The sequence below is a fragment of the Oryza sativa genome, chromosome 1 (genome assembly GCF_034140825.1).
Source record: "Oryza sativa Japonica Group chromosome 1, ASM3414082v1".
Classification (NCBI taxonomy): Eukaryota; Viridiplantae; Streptophyta; class Magnoliopsida; order Poales; family Poaceae; genus Oryza; species Oryza sativa.
The window spans coordinates 11,392,057-11,407,666 of record NC_089035.1 but is presented as its reverse complement, the minus strand read 5'-3'; the positions used below and the strand labels follow the sequence as shown (position 1 = coordinate 11,407,666).

The following is a 15,610-nucleotide window of genomic DNA, read 5'->3' as shown; positions in this document are numbered from 1 at the left end:
ACAAATCTAAATCCTAAAAATTGCTGTATTTTGAGCCAAATAGAGTTGACAAAAAGGAAATACATTAGAGTTGAAGTTCGTGCAGAGTAGAATAGAAGGGAAACATAGTTACTCCACATAAGGAAAACGTAGCTATGGCTAGCGGGCAATATTTGTTTCCAAAGCTGCAAGCCTAATACTCCATCTATATCAAAATATAACAACTTCTAGCACATAGAATTTGTCCTAAAATATAACAATTTCTTCATCAATATTCTTCTTCATCAATCATAACCCTCCACTATTTGATTTCCTTATTTACCTATACTTCTCAACCAATCACAATCTCCTGCCATTTTATTTTACTACTTTCTTAATAATCGTGTGTAATTCTAAAACTTTTTATATTCCGATACGGAGATACTCGTTACTGTATCATAATCGTAGTAGTTAAACTATGACGCGTTACTGTATCATAATCTACTGTCACACTGAACGAGGTCCACTGTGACACTAAACAAAACAAACTTTATTGAGTTACACGTATTGATCAGATCAATCTAAAAGTTTACACTGGTGAAAAAAATCCAAGCAAATCATATATTTCAACAAATTTTACCGTATCTGGCCGTATTTAGTTTCAAAGTTTTTCTTCAAATTTCTAACTTTTACATCACATCAAAACTTTTCTACACATAAACTTTCAACTTTTCCATCACATCAATCTAATTTCAACCAAACTTTCAATTTTGGTGTAAACTTAACACAGCCATAATCTACCGCAACACCGAATGAAGCCACTTTGCACAGGGTCCTGAGTGAAATGGATCAGAGCCTTGAGCGAATCATGATTGTGACCTGCTGCTGGTGGTGACGATCAGCTAGATTTTGAAAGTTCTATTCATAAAGTAGAGTGATTCAATTTGAACAGGGGCTTCGAAGAAACATGACATAGGTTCATGTCATCATGTATTCATGTCTGCCCCTTGAAAAGACAGACAAAAGACATTTAGGCATGCATTATGAGGTACTATTGCTACTGATATTTGAATCATCAAATTTCATGAAAATTCAAATGTCTTAAGATAAGAGGAGCTGATCCCACCGGGTTTTGGTTCTAGCTCGGTCCGCCCCTCGGACGTTTGGAGTCAATTGAGACAAAACACGAGACTGTGCGACGACTATAATTTGGTCCACGCCAAAAAGTGCACGACACCGACGCGACGCCGGCGACCGTTATTACCGTTACTGAGCTCACACTGACACAGTGACGGAACTGACAACTAGAGGCCCCGCCGGCCGCCGTTGCCGGAGCCCCAGTTGCGGCCGGCGCGGTGCACGCCGAGGTGGAACCTCAGCATGGCCGCGAGGAACGCGCCGGCCTGGTCTGGCGCGAGCGTCCCGACGACGTCCCGCACCGTGCGCTCGCGGAGCGCGTCGGCCGCGGCGAGCAGCACGCGGAGCGAGCGCCCGACCGCGGCGACGGCCTCGTCGGCCTCGCCGTTCCGCGGGTGCTGCCTCCGCAGCGCCGCCAGCACGCGGGGTCCGGCGAGCGACTCCTGCACGACCGCCACCTCCCGGTCCACCTCCCGCTCGGCCTCCGCGGTGGCGGCGCGCACGCGCTCCAGCGCGCGGCGCTGCTGCTGGTGCGACGAGCCGCCGGCGACGGCGCCGTCCGCGAAGCGGAACACCAGCGCGGGCTTCCAGCCCCACGCCCAGAGGAAGGTGCGCTCGAGCGGGTTGAGCCAGCGCGGGTCCAGCGCCGCCACCACGTCGCGGTCGGCGAGGCGGGCCTTGCGCTCGTAGTACTCCGACACGTGGCCCACCGCGGCGTCCACGAGCGGGGCGAGCACGTCCCGCCGCCGCCGCGCCGGGAGGAGCGCGTCCGTGAGGTCCGCGACGATCCGCTCCTCGCGCCCCACCCACGCCTCGTAGAACGCCACCATCTCCTCGCCCGCGCCGTGCTCCATAATACGCCGCCCGTTCGTCCCGCGGCGCGGCTGCAGGTACGACGCCGGCATTCTTTGCCCCTCCCACCCTGGGCCGGCATAAATCGGGCGCGGTTTCTTGGCCTAGAAGGATTGGCGCGCGCGCGCGCGCGCACGCGGCTGCTTTTGCTTAGGCGCGGAGGCAACCTCGCGGCGAGCCCGCAGCCGGCGAAGGAAGAGACGAGGCGAGACCACGAGGGGAAATAGGAGCAAAACCAACAGCTAGCTGCAGGCTGCATATGCATCTGCAGTTGGTTGGTTGGTCGGCGCGCAGGTGGAGTGGAGGAGGAAGAGTTGAGCGGCGGCACGGCAGCACAGGGCGTTCTGGGCGGCTCTCCGCGTGGGCTGCCGCTTGCTGTTGCGTCGCGACGTGCGGCGGACACGCGCGCGCGCACGGCGCCGCGGGGGTTCGCATGCCCGTGGCACGGAGACAAAAGGAGGAGGTGGTGGCGAGGCGGGAGTTGGCTTCCCAAGTCGCGGCAAGTTAGCTACTCGTAGCTAGCCTGCCTGGTGTGCTCTGTCCCATGGTCAGCACGTGACAAGAGTCCACCAAGTCACGGAACCTGGGTGGTATTTCTGATTCGTTTTCTGGTCCCGGTATCTTCGTTCCCCGCGCGTCGTAGGTCTTAGCAGCAAATTTGACTTCTTCTTCTTCTCGTATGTGATACTTGCGTGCAGCAAATTTGGCTTCTTCTTCGTGTGAGATATTTTTTCTTTGCATTCGTAAGCACGCGTTGGAACACTCGGTACAGGTGACACCGAGACAGGAATCCTAAGACTGAGTAAAAAAATTTCAAACACTCAAATACGACACACGAGCATAAATTCTCATACTCCTCTTTTTACACGAGCATAAATGATAAATTCTCATAAATTCTCGTATCTACGACGGATCATATGTGACAGACTAAACGAACTAAACAGTGGGATAACTGGGAGATATATGCGATTAGAGCCTCACCTTACTGGTAGTAGAAATCAATCTGAACCGCTGATATCATTTCATCGAAGGGTTTAGATCTATTTATACTAGCTACCACCCAGTTAGTAGTAGAAACGTATAAGGGTATTATTGTAAAAAAAATAGGTACAAGATATAATCATCATTTAGCAGTGACTAAACCTTTTTTAAATTTTTTTTTGGGTTTTCGGTAAAATATGAGCATGCAATGGATAATCATAAATCGACTTAGCTAGGAAAAAACATAAATAACAAAATAACTCTTAATTATTGTATTAGTAAATTACTAATTTATCCCTAATAATACTAGTAATATAATAATATTAGTAGAGAGCACCGGAACATCGCTCATGTGATTAAATTTGTGGGTATATATGTGTATTTTTTGTCGAGGTGCATGGCTAGAAAATTTTAAGGCTAGCTACAAACCAAAAAAATATATAGATTTTGGTAATCATTCATCTGTAATGGTTCGAAACAACCATTACAGATAAGGGTCACACACGTCATTGGGTTGAAGGATCATCTATGACAGCTCGACACCACCAGCTGATCAGTTGTCATAGGTGACTCCCTCGTATCTAACGGCTGCCTTTCTCAAGCTATTAGAGATGAAATCGAACCCTCAACCATTACATTGATGACTTCCATATCAGTGATCAGAATATAGGGTCACCACCAAGTTTACACATGCACAAGAGTAGATTGAGCAATTTTAGCACATATTAGTAAATACAAAGGCAATGAGAGGATGGAGACAACCGATCATCAAAGTTTGAATCCATATATCTTACATCTCTATTGAAGGATTCCGAAGAGTCGGGTCTCCTTCAATCATAATCCTCACCAAGCGACCACCAAAATCAAGCTTGATTTGTCCCAATTTACCACTTTTCCTTACTGAGGTAAGGTATATATTCTTCACAAACTTCTTGGGCACTCCATGCATAATCGACAAATGCTCGCAGCTGATGCCTAGGTTGCTAGGAGAAGAACCTCCAAGAGAAATCAATGAGACGACGGATGGGCTTGGCATCAAATTGCTCTAGGACAAAACCTGCAGCTCACTAGCACTCAATCCCCAAATCCCCAAACATCCAAGCTATAAGAGGAGTGAGAGAGCTCTATAATGCAAGGAAAGTATTCCAGTTGTCGGGAATAGCCAAACCCTAAAAAGAGGGAAGGGTAGTTAAATACTCTACCAGCTCAAAAACTAGTCATTACCCAAATATTTGAGTACTGACACTTCTAGTTTTCAAGATCGAAACTTTCTATCAAGCCTCCTTGGCCTAGACAAAAAAATTCTTGATCCAGAACTTTTGATGCCAACCGGAACTTCTGATAGGATTTGGAAAAACAAACCCAATCGAACAACCCAACATAGAACTTATGGTTTCCATAATAGAACTTTTGGCCAACCAAAACAAGCAATAGAGAGCTCTCATTCATAACTTTCTTTCTCCAAACTAGAACTTCGGGTATACCCAGAGATTTGAAAGTAAAAAATGTCTTTCAACCAAAGATCTGAGGATTGTTTTGAGCATTTGGATGACATTAAGTCTATTCCCATTTGTCCCTCTTTATAGTAAGAATCCCTAGACTCAAATTCAAAAGATAAAATGAATTTAAATTGAATTTGTTTCACATTCAAATATATGTACCTCGTGATAGTACAACAATGGAAGTGCAGTGCTTCCCCCATTCTAAATACAAGCATTTTAAGGTTTTTATAGACATTAAGATTGAGAAAAAAATTAATGCACCACATTAAATGATTGATGATTGGAGGTGAAAGGATAGTTGGGGTAAGATAGAAAGAAATTTAAATTGTATGTGATTGATCAGACAATTACTACTCTCAATAGTGCTTGAAGTGATTATATTTTGATACAAATTTTGTCAGTGTTACGGGTTAGGTATATCACTATATCTCCTATGCATGGATTCATAACAACCATAAATACTATATACCCAATATTATACGGAAATGTATATTCAAATAAGGGAATATAGCGGATAAGAATGGAAATTCCTTCCAGGGGAACATAGGTTGTCTTAGTCTGACCTAGGAAAGGTAAGGTCTTATTTGCCCATATCTTACAAGATCTATTCGAGTTCTACTTGGAGAGAAAGTTGCCTACCCGTATAAATACAATGCCCCCTAGAAGGGTTGGGCATCAAATCAGAAGCCATCACCACAAGCCACATTGAGAGATAGCCAGGAGAAAGTCGATTGCTAACCGTCAACCCAAAGTCATCGGATCTGTTCTCGGTGAGTACTAGTCGACTGGTTAGATTAACTAACTTGCTCCCTCACTATAATCACTGTGACACCTCGCTGAGCTATACATATAAACTGAAGTAGGGTTATTACTCATCTTGAGGGTCCAAACCAGTATAAAAATCATTTTCTTCCGTCTATTTTATTGCAATCTCGCATATAGTTTAGTATCAATGATCCCAATACACCACAAATACCATAGTCGGGTATAGCCCGTCGACAAAATTTAATGCTCGAACTGTTTTTTTTAAAAAAAATGGAGGGAGCTGCTATTTTGGCACTATCAAGTGGTGTGGAAAGTAATTTACAACAAATTCAATTTAGACCTATATTGTACCATCATTTTTAGCTAAACATTAAGCCGGGGTAAACCTAAGCTACACTAAATGACAGGTTTAGGGGTGACACTTAGCTATCGGATTATGGGTCTACAATGTTTGGTTTCGAGTTTGGAAACCCAGGTGAGAGTTTGTTGCAGGATAGTTTATTATTAATTCTAAATTGCCTATATATAATCTTATATATTATCGTAATTTCATTACGCCAGATTGGCCCAGCCTTGATGGCCTACATGTAACAAGACAAAGTACCTTGTCACGGATGGCCTCATCTGCGATTGGTCGAACTGGAGGCTGTTACAAATGAGATCGTGAGCTGAGGCCCGTCACAGGTAGGGAGTCACCTCCGAAAGGCCAAAATATGCACCTGACAAAGATCACTCTGTGTTGGGCGCACATGGCGGCCCGTCACAGGTGACTCCCTACCTGTGATGGGTGCCAAGTAAGAAATCCATTGGAGACGAGTAACAATCACCTCTTACGGGTTTAAACCCTTACCTGTCAGAGGTGTTGGATCCCTCCAACTATTTTCCATCCCAACCCCGTGCACTGTTCACATTTTGGGTGGAGAGCAAGGGGAGCAATTTTTTTGCTAGAAATTAGAGGTGAAAAAAACACATGTGATAATTATCTGATAATGTATTACTCCCTCCGGTTCTATTATAATTGACGTTTTGGACAAGGTTGAGGTTAAACTTTAATAACTTTGACCATCAATAACTTTAAAAATATTTAGTTTAAAGAAACTAGAAGAACATATATAGATTTATCTTTCAAAACACTATAATAAAAGTAAAGATGCATTTATTTATTGTGTATATTATAATAGAAAAATAAGGTCAAAGGTACATTGTGTAAACCGTGTCATTGTCCAAAACGTCAATTAAAATGAAACCAGAGGGAGTATGTATTACTAGATATCTTATTAATCGTAGATAGATCAAAGTTGGATCGACGGTATTTCTCATAGGAGCCAAGAGTATAGGGATGGGGTTTTTGAATTCCTAAGTAATGCAGAGAATGATAGGAGAGCTAGGATAAGCGAATAATGCTATGTCCTTGTGTGGACTGTAAAAACGAGAATATGTTCGCTGAAAGTTTATGGGTGCAGTCTCATTTGATCCGTAGAGGATTTACGAAGGATTAAAGTTGTTGGGCCAAGCATGAAGAGCAAGAACCACTGAAAAATGCAGTCGATGAAGTGCCGGATGTAAGGAACGAGCAAGATCGATATGGCTTGTTCATCCCTTTTCCATTAGGTGGTGATACCATAGATTTGGACCCTGATACTCGATCGGAAATATTGCGTGATGCTAAAGAACAAGTTGATGGCTGATTCTGAGGCGTCTTTATTATATCTCGGATGCAAGCACATGAACACACATTTTGCTAGTTATAATGATCAGGCACTTCGAGAGAGCTTACCAATAGGGCCATAATCGGCGAAATCACCACCGACGTGTGTTCATCAAAACCACTAAAATAGGCTCTCTGTGTGCGCGTGGGATACCCATTGGCCTCTCTTGCAAGCTCACGGGCCAGAGCTAGCAGAGAGACTTACGTTGTGTTTGTGAAAATTACTTCTCGGCCAGTCCCTTTCATGCTGTTAAGAAAAATGAAAAATCACACCCATAGATGTTTGAGATCGATTGCTTGTATTCCTGTGTGTTTTGTTCTTTTATCTGACCATTTTTTGTGTGTTGTTCCGTAACTATGGAGAAGTCTATTTTGTGCTTTTGGTGTGAAAGGAATATGAGTTTTGTGCATACTAATATTTGGTACTCCTATATATGAATGTAGGAGTATATCGTACGCTTAATAAACATTAAAATCCCTTCCATGCAAAAAAGGGGAGAAGGGTCTTCCTACATTTATTAATTATAAAATGGACAAATCAACGTTAACATAGGCATGTGGGGGAACAAAAATAGAAATTCAGGAGAATATATGATATCATGATATGATCGGACCAAATTTCATAGAACATGACGCGAATAAGTTGAAAATTCAAAAGCACACATGAAAAATTCTCAATGTGCATTGCAGGTGGCTCTGATTGGTTGAGCTATGTTAACTTTGCAACCAAAATCAATTTAAACGTAAAACATATCTATCTATATTATAGTCTAAAAGTTAGCTGAAAACTAGACTACGATAAAAAAAACTAAAATCATTGTAATTATTTGAAATTTAAATTTTAGTTGCAGTTGATAAGTCAACTAATAGGCTACGAGACTACAAGCAAATGCCAAGTGAAGAAGATAGAGGAGGCGGCGGCTAGTCCCTCCAAACCTTTGAAAAAAAATTAGCATAACTTAAAGGGATAATTGTGCATTTGACCATATTTTAAAGTTCAACTATCAATTTTATCATGTTTTATTTTTTAACTTTGCTTGTTTGACCCTCCTTTCCGAAACCAAAGCTACTGTTTGATCCTATTATAATCACAATGTTAACATTGTAGCGACAATGAATTTAGAGAAGAAAAAAAAGACTAAAATGCCCTTGGATGGGAACAAACTCACTTACCTTATCATCGTTTCCCTCTCCTCCCTCCTCAGCATTTTCCAGCCCCGCTGTAGCACCGTGGCCGTAATAGAGTAGGCCAAGGTGGTCTCTAATGTGGTGGCCGTCATGGAGCTCGCCATCGAGCTGCTCGGCGTGTGCACTTGGGGCCGCACACTCACACTGTAGAAGGGGGATGCCAAGCATCATGGCTACGTGGAGAGACGACCCACACCGTGGCTACCGGATCTGGCCACTACAATGCCGACAACAGCCGAGCGGCAGGTAGCTGAGCGGTTACTGGTCATCGACGCCCACTAGGATACCCCCTCATTTTCATTTTTCCTTTTTATTATGAATCCAAAGTTATTTTATTTGTTCAAATATACATTTTTTGTCAAATTTTTCAAATTCATCACATATCTAAAAATTTTAAACGAGCATGAAAATGGGTTGAACAAACATAAACTTGATAATCAAATAAGCAAGGGTATAAAAGTTACTTTTTTTTTGTCTAAGTTAACACTGTTATGGTGTCTTTATGGAATAAGTTAGACCTAACCTTCGATTTTTAAAAATAGGGCCAAACAAACAAAGTTGAAAAAATAGAGTTAAATTGGTAGTTATACTTTTAAAATAGGTTAAAATTAAGAACACAATTGCCCCTGTATTATTATGGTTCCACCAGCTGCCAAGTGTTGAGCACCCCTTGAATTAAATTTGGTAAACAGATTCATGCCACGTACGAAGAATATAACTAATTAGTTCTCTATAAAGCAAGTACGAATTCTCTGTTGATGAACGATATCAATCAGGGACTACGATTGGATGAAAGGAAAGCAAAGATTCTCGCAAAGTGATATTAAACCTTGGACTAACCTTTTTCCACACAAGTGATCATTTCCGCTGTACGATGATGCTGTCTCCACGACTTATCAGATAGCTATCCTTTTTCATTGTTTGCTTGTGGTTGCTAATACTGGTGTCTGAGGAATAAGTGGGAATAACCACATCTTTTATTTGTGGAAAAGGGAACAACCATATGGCTTATATCGCCACAAACAATATGTATTGCTTATAAGTACGGGAACATATCCTGTGCACACAAGCTTCCCGTACACATCAACTAGCAAATGTTAAAGAAAATTCTAGAAAAAATTAGACACATATACTTCCAATAGTACTACACCTATGTATGAAGTCTTATTTTCAAATTCATTATATTTTAGCCATAAGAAAAAAAGACAACATTCGGACAGACTTTTACTCTTAAAATTGTCCAATTTTGTTTTCTACGGGTAAAATATAATGAATTTGAATATGAGACTTTACATATACGTGTAGTACTATTAGGAGTAAATGTCTGATTTTTTTTCTATAATTTTTCGTGAAATTTGCTAGTTGGTGTGTGCACGGAAAGTTTATGTGCATAGGATATGTTCCCTATAAATACTAATTAAAACTGTAGAGGTATGATTGTATTATTGTCCTCGAGTAGTCGCCAAACTTGAATAGTTTACCAGAAGAAACTATAATTTTGGTAAACAATTTTAGTACTCCTAGCAACTCAACAGTACTACGAAGGTGTTAAGAAATATACCTTATTTGGAGTTGAACAGAGATTTTCTATAGTCGTTGACGAAATATATATTTTCTATTGTAAATTTTGATATCTAATCAATGCTTAATCAATGCTAAGTAGCAGGATATACCATAAATTAGGGGAGAATTAAAGTTCAAATAGAACTACATTTTGGAGATAATTCGGAATAAAATAATAAATATTAAAAGAACAATTTGTCTTGAACACATCATGAGATTAATCCAAATTTGGAAAAAGAAATAAACTAAATTTTATTTTATTACTAAGAGGACAAGCAGAGGGCGGTAAAAGAGTAAGACGATGGTGGGTGGCAAAACTTTTAAGAACTATAAAAAGGAAAACCCAATAACGATTAGGTTCAATTTTTAAATTTCTAATGATAATAAAGAGGAAGAGCAATGGGCTAGCCGTAATGAGTAGGGTAATAGGGTGGTAGCTATATATTGATGGAATATCTAAAAACTATAATATAGAACCCCAATGATAATTATATTTTATTTTTTAAATCCTAATAACAATAAAAGGAGGAGCGGTGGGCATGCCGTAAAAAAGTAGGATGACGGCGGTTGATAGGACTTTTTGAAATAAAAAACAATCCCAACGGTAATTAGGTTTGATGTTTAAAATCTCAATAACAATATAGGGAGAAAAGGTATGGTAGGCAGTGACAACGTTTGGCTGGAATTCTAAAACTATAAATAGACCATAAACTCTAAGCTTCGATTTTTAAAGTTGTCAAGGGGGATGAATAGAAGCTGTGATGGGTGGGCAAGCAACTAAGGGGAGGGCTGAGAAGTAGGTGTGGTGGCTGGTGTGAGTTTTAAAAATTATAAAACTAAAAACCCAACGATAATAAGGTTTAAGTTTTTTTTAAATCCTAAGACACAATGAGATGACTATTTAACAAATTTTAAAGAAATTTATGTTTTAAAAAATTAGATAATTTTATATAGTTGCTAGCCGTGCAATTTTACGGGCCACCCCGCTAGTTGCTTTAATGATGAAGTTATTTTTGGAATGAGTAAGATGGTGAAAAATAAAGTTATTTTGAGACGGGTTGAAAAAAATAGTGATCAATTAACTCTATGCTTAATGCTTTTGCCGCTTGCATGTAGGAGAATTTGGCATCATCGATCTGAAAAAGTGAGCAATGCTAGTACACGTAAGGGCAGAAAAGCATGCATGCGTACGTACTTTGATCCAACGAATGCATCGTGCTGAATTATGTGTGTGTGTGAAATTATTCGTACTAAGTTTAATTTTGAATCGAACGGGCCAGTGCATGCATAAAATTCAGTACATAAAAAAGACAGGGATCGGAGGCGGCCCGGGTTCGATCGATCCCATTCGTCCATGACCATTCCAACGGTGCCTATATATACAGCCCTCTCCAATCCTCGTCTCGACTCACAGAACAGAACACACACACCAAAATACCCACGACATATATAACACTACTCGACAACCTTCGAGATGGCCAAGTGGTCAGCTTCAACAACAACCTTCGCCGCGATCGCCATCGCCGTCCTCCTTGCCGCCGGGCACGCTCTGCCGGCGATGGTCGTTCATTGCGCGGCGGCGAGGGGCGGCGCCGCAACGACCACAGCCGCCGGCGCCGTGCGCAGGCTGCTGGTGCGGGTGGTGGTCTCGCCGCCGACCGGCGACAGCTACCTCGGCAGGGTTAACACGAACCCCGGTCCAAGCCCCGGCCCCGGTCACTCCGGAGCGGCGCGCGGATGAGCCGGTAGATGTCCCTACGGCGGATTTAATTAGCGATCGATAATAAGCTACTTGCTCCGTTTCATATTATAAAACTTTATAGTATTGCCTATATTCATATATATGTTAATGAATCTATATATATATATATGTGTCTAAATTCATTAGCATATATATAAATATTAACCATGCTAAAAAGTCTTTTAATTAAGATGAAATGGACGTAGTACATGATTAAGCTTATTATACATGTGTGTTAAGAACACACACATATACGTACGTGTTGCTGCGTGGTTTACGGTACAGATTCTCGCTATGTATGCTAATTCCTCTGTTTTACAATGTAAGTCATTTTAGTATTTTTTTCACATTCATATTAATGTTAATAAAACTAGATAGATATATATATGTCTAAATTCATTAATATCAATATGAATGTTGAAAATGCTAAAATGACTTACATTGTGAAACGGATGGAGTATTTGCCGTTAATTAGTTTGTGCTATATATACATATATATGCATCGTGTGAATAACTCAGGCTTCGCTCTTGAAGACGAGGAGCTTTGTTTGTACGTGAGATATATGTTTGTTGTTTTTTTTCTGAAATATATGTGAGATATTTGTATTGGTGTATGCAAGTTTACTGAAGACGTTGGGTACGTGATATAATTAAATTACAGAATATTGTATCAGACAAATTAACTTAGCAGAGAGCAACTTACAGGCAATTCTATTATTTTTAATATGTTATGTGTTCACGTACAGTGTGGAAACATCAAACATAATGTCCAATGTCCAAGCATACGAGTATGAAAAAAAATAAATATTTACGCGCATGAAGATTGAAGACCCTCCACATTTGCTAGATCGACAATCCCCGCTTCAGTTCGTCTTTTCCTTAAAAGGAGATTGCCCCCACATTAAAACCACAATCAATTTTGAACTCAATAATTGATTCTATATATGATTCGATTAATCCTTTACACATCGGAACTAATTCACAGGAGTTTCAACTATGAGAAGCTCCGATATCGAGTAACTTCTTAAAAAATTCAACAGTTCACACAATCCACGCTCTCATGGCTCCTTTGGATTGGAGGAATTTAAAGGAAAACTGAAGGAATAATGCCTTTATGAGTCATTTGGTTTGTAGCTAGGATTGCTTCAAAGGAAATACTCCCTCCGTCCCATAATATAAGGGATTTTAAGTTTTTTCTTATAACGTTTGACCACTCGTCTTATTCAAAATTTTTTGAAATTATTATTTATTTTATTTGTGATTTACTTTATTATCTACAGTATTTTAAGCACAGCTTTTCGTTTTTTATATTTGCAAAAAAAATTTGAATAAGACGAGTGGTCAAACATTGCAATCAAAAACTCAAAATCTCTTATATTGTAGGACGGAGGGAGTACATAGGATAGGAAAGTTCCTTTACTTGAGAAATTTTAACATGAGGTCTAACGTACGGCCCTCATGTTTTCAAATTCCTAGATTTTCAATGGATTCTCTCTCCAACAAATCAACATATAATCTTAAATTTCCTTTTTTTTTTCTAGAATACATCCAAACACATGTTTTAACCTATTTTTTATCATTATTTCCTATCAATATGGCGTGATATCTTAATTCTGTATTTTTCCTATTTCTATATTTTAAAAACCATATGTTCAAAAGAACACTCAACTCGAAGATTAGGCAACTTTGTACAGTGTTATTGAAATACAATCCATGATAGAATCTTTTTTATTTTTAGACCTTTCTATTTTTTAATTTTATTAATAAACCATTTCAAAACGTATTTTTGAAAAGTGAATCTTTTGACCACGCTAGCAGCGTGGTCCTGCCATGCCAGTAATTGTGACGTGACAAGATGCAGGCGTGGTGTGATACAGTTATTTATTTGGCTACACCAGAGGGACTGGTGTGGCCAAAAGGTTAATATTTGAAAATACTTTTTGATGGTCTATTAATAAAATTAAAAAAATAAAAAGTCAAAAAATAAAAAAAAATTTCTCCATCATACATGCATACCCAGAGATCAAATTAAGCCGACGGATCAGCGGAGCCGCACGCTGGCCTCCTCCTCTCCCGCGCGTCTCCACTCCAGTTTCCCCTTTTCTCCATGGCCGATCTCCACCGCACCTGCCGGGGCGACTCCTTCCATCCATCCTCCTCCGTCGCCTCCCCCTCCTCCTCCGTCCCCCGCCGCGCGCCACCGTTCTTCCCCTTCCCTTCCCGGCCGAGGCGATCGATCGATCCACGCGCCCGCGCGCCACCGCCGCTGATCATAACAAGCACCAGCAGCCTCCCTTCTCCGCGCGCGCGGTTAGCTCGCGGCTCGCCATGGCGCCCAAGACGACGACGGACCCTTCCACGTCCACCCCGCCGCCGCCGGGCGCGTTCAGGCGCTGCAGCGGGCGCGTGCGCGGCGCCGGCATCTCGTGCGCGGGCTGCTTCGGCGACGCGGAGTCCAAGCGGCGGCGGCGGGTGGCGGTCTACAAGGCGTACGCCGTGGAGGGCAAGGTGAAGGCCTCGCTCCGCCGCGGCATCCGCTGGTTCAAGCGCAAGTGCTCCGCCATCTTCCGCGCCTAGCGCTGATCCCTCCAAGAACAACGCCGCCAATGCCAACGCATACGCGCCTCGCCTCCCCTCTCCTCCTCGTCGAAGGTAATTTTTGAAAGAAAAAAAAAGAGAAGGAAAAAGAAAAACACAGGGCCTTATTTAATCATGCAGATTCGTGGTTGCGGGTTCCTATTTTGTGATTATTGATCAAACACCAGATGCTGCAAAGTGCATCACCTCTCATCGATCCATGCATGCATGACGCCAGAATGAATTTCTTCCTCGCAAAAACAAAAGACCGAATACTTCCGACGAATTGTCAAGATACTCATTGGGATCTTCAATGTCTTGTTTGGGCGTAATTGTTTGGACCAAATATGGAATGGAATTGCTTGATGATCTGAATATTTGCCAAATTTGGTTCTAACTGGTGTGTATGTGCCCAAATAATTCTATCGTGTATTCCCATGTTTGTTTTCGACATTGGAATACCTGTCGTTAACATTATTGTTGATGCTGGATTGCACGTCAGCTCCAAGGACACACTTCGCAAAAAAATTAAATCCGTTGATGAATTCTGGGCCAAAATAATTCTGAAGTTACAAAATTTTAAGAGCTTACAGTGAAAAGAGAATTTCAGGGACAAGTGTGCAGATCCAGTTCAGTTAGTAATTTTGTTGAACTGGTGTCATGAATCAACATTCATTGGCATGGCCCATATATCGGATCTAAACACCGAAGAAATGTTTTTTAAACCTCTTCTTTTATTTATTAAGACAGTCAAAGATAAAAATGTTAGACATCATTGCAATATATCACTCAGGAGTTAGGACCAGGTTTGGTCCTTTCTCATGTACTAGTAATTTGCTAGGTTAATTTAGGCCCTGTTTCGTTTCCTCCAAAAGTTTTGCTATTTTGGAGTAATTTTTATCAAAATGGATCTAAACACTAGTAGCAGAAGTTGGCAATTTGGTATTTGTCATTTGGGAGTCTAGAGTAGCAAATTTTGCCAAAAAGTGCGTTGGGAGCCGTGCTCTCTCTATCTTTACCAGTAAAATGGCAAAACTTTACCATGCAGCTAAACACCAATGTAACTAGCAAAACTTCAATGCCAAATCTTTTGCCACCGAAACTTTTACCAAAGAAAATTCGGCACAGCAAATTGATCTAAACAGGCCCTTATTTCACTTGCATCACTTCTGATCTGCAACTGCGCCCTTTAATTTTATGCTTTTGAATATGGAATCAGAAGGCACTTCTCTAATACTATCGGCCCTTATCAGAACTGCTTTAATTTTTTATTAAAAATGGAACTGCTTTAATTTTCAGCAATTTTTTTTTGAAAAAAATGGCCAATTTCTATGTTTCTTCTTAAGGGGGCCAATGAATTGTGCTATGCAAACTGTGCCAGATTGGTTTGTTCATTATGGGCCGAGAAATTTCGGCCCAATCTGACCTTGTTAAAAGGCCTCCAATCGGCGTCGTGGCCTCGTGGGGATGACTATCACGAAATTCAGGGGAATTTCCGTCAAAACGGCGTCTATCCACTCACCCGACCGTTGCCTGTATGCGTTGCGGTGGAAACGCGCCCGTGCGGTTACCGTTGCGACTCGTAACTTTTCCGCGACCCCGATTTCAAAACTCGTAAACCCGCGCAACACCAAAACC

The 15,610-nt window shown here is 41.2% G+C and overlaps 2 protein-coding genes across 2 annotated transcripts; one reads left to right on the top strand and one right to left on the bottom strand.

The window, feature by feature from the left end:
• Window positions 1-841: 841 nt before the first annotated feature.
• Window positions 842-2,370, bottom strand: LOC4323914 (protein DOG1-like 4). The gene has a single exon (XM_015787632.3). The coding sequence runs from the start codon at window positions 1,998-2,000 to the stop codon at window positions 1,263-1,265; it is 738 nt and encodes a 245-aa protein (XP_015643118.1). The 5' UTR covers window positions 2,001-2,370; the 3' UTR covers window positions 842-1,262.
• Window positions 2,371-13,447: 11,077 nt separating this feature from the next.
• Window positions 13,448-14,369, top strand: LOC4323913 (uncharacterized). The gene has a single exon (XM_015790183.3). The coding sequence runs from the start codon at window positions 13,724-13,726 to the stop codon at window positions 13,970-13,972; it is 249 nt and encodes an 82-aa protein (XP_015645669.1). The 5' UTR covers window positions 13,448-13,723; the 3' UTR covers window positions 13,973-14,369.
• The last annotated feature ends 1,241 nt before the right edge of the window (window positions 14,370-15,610 follow it).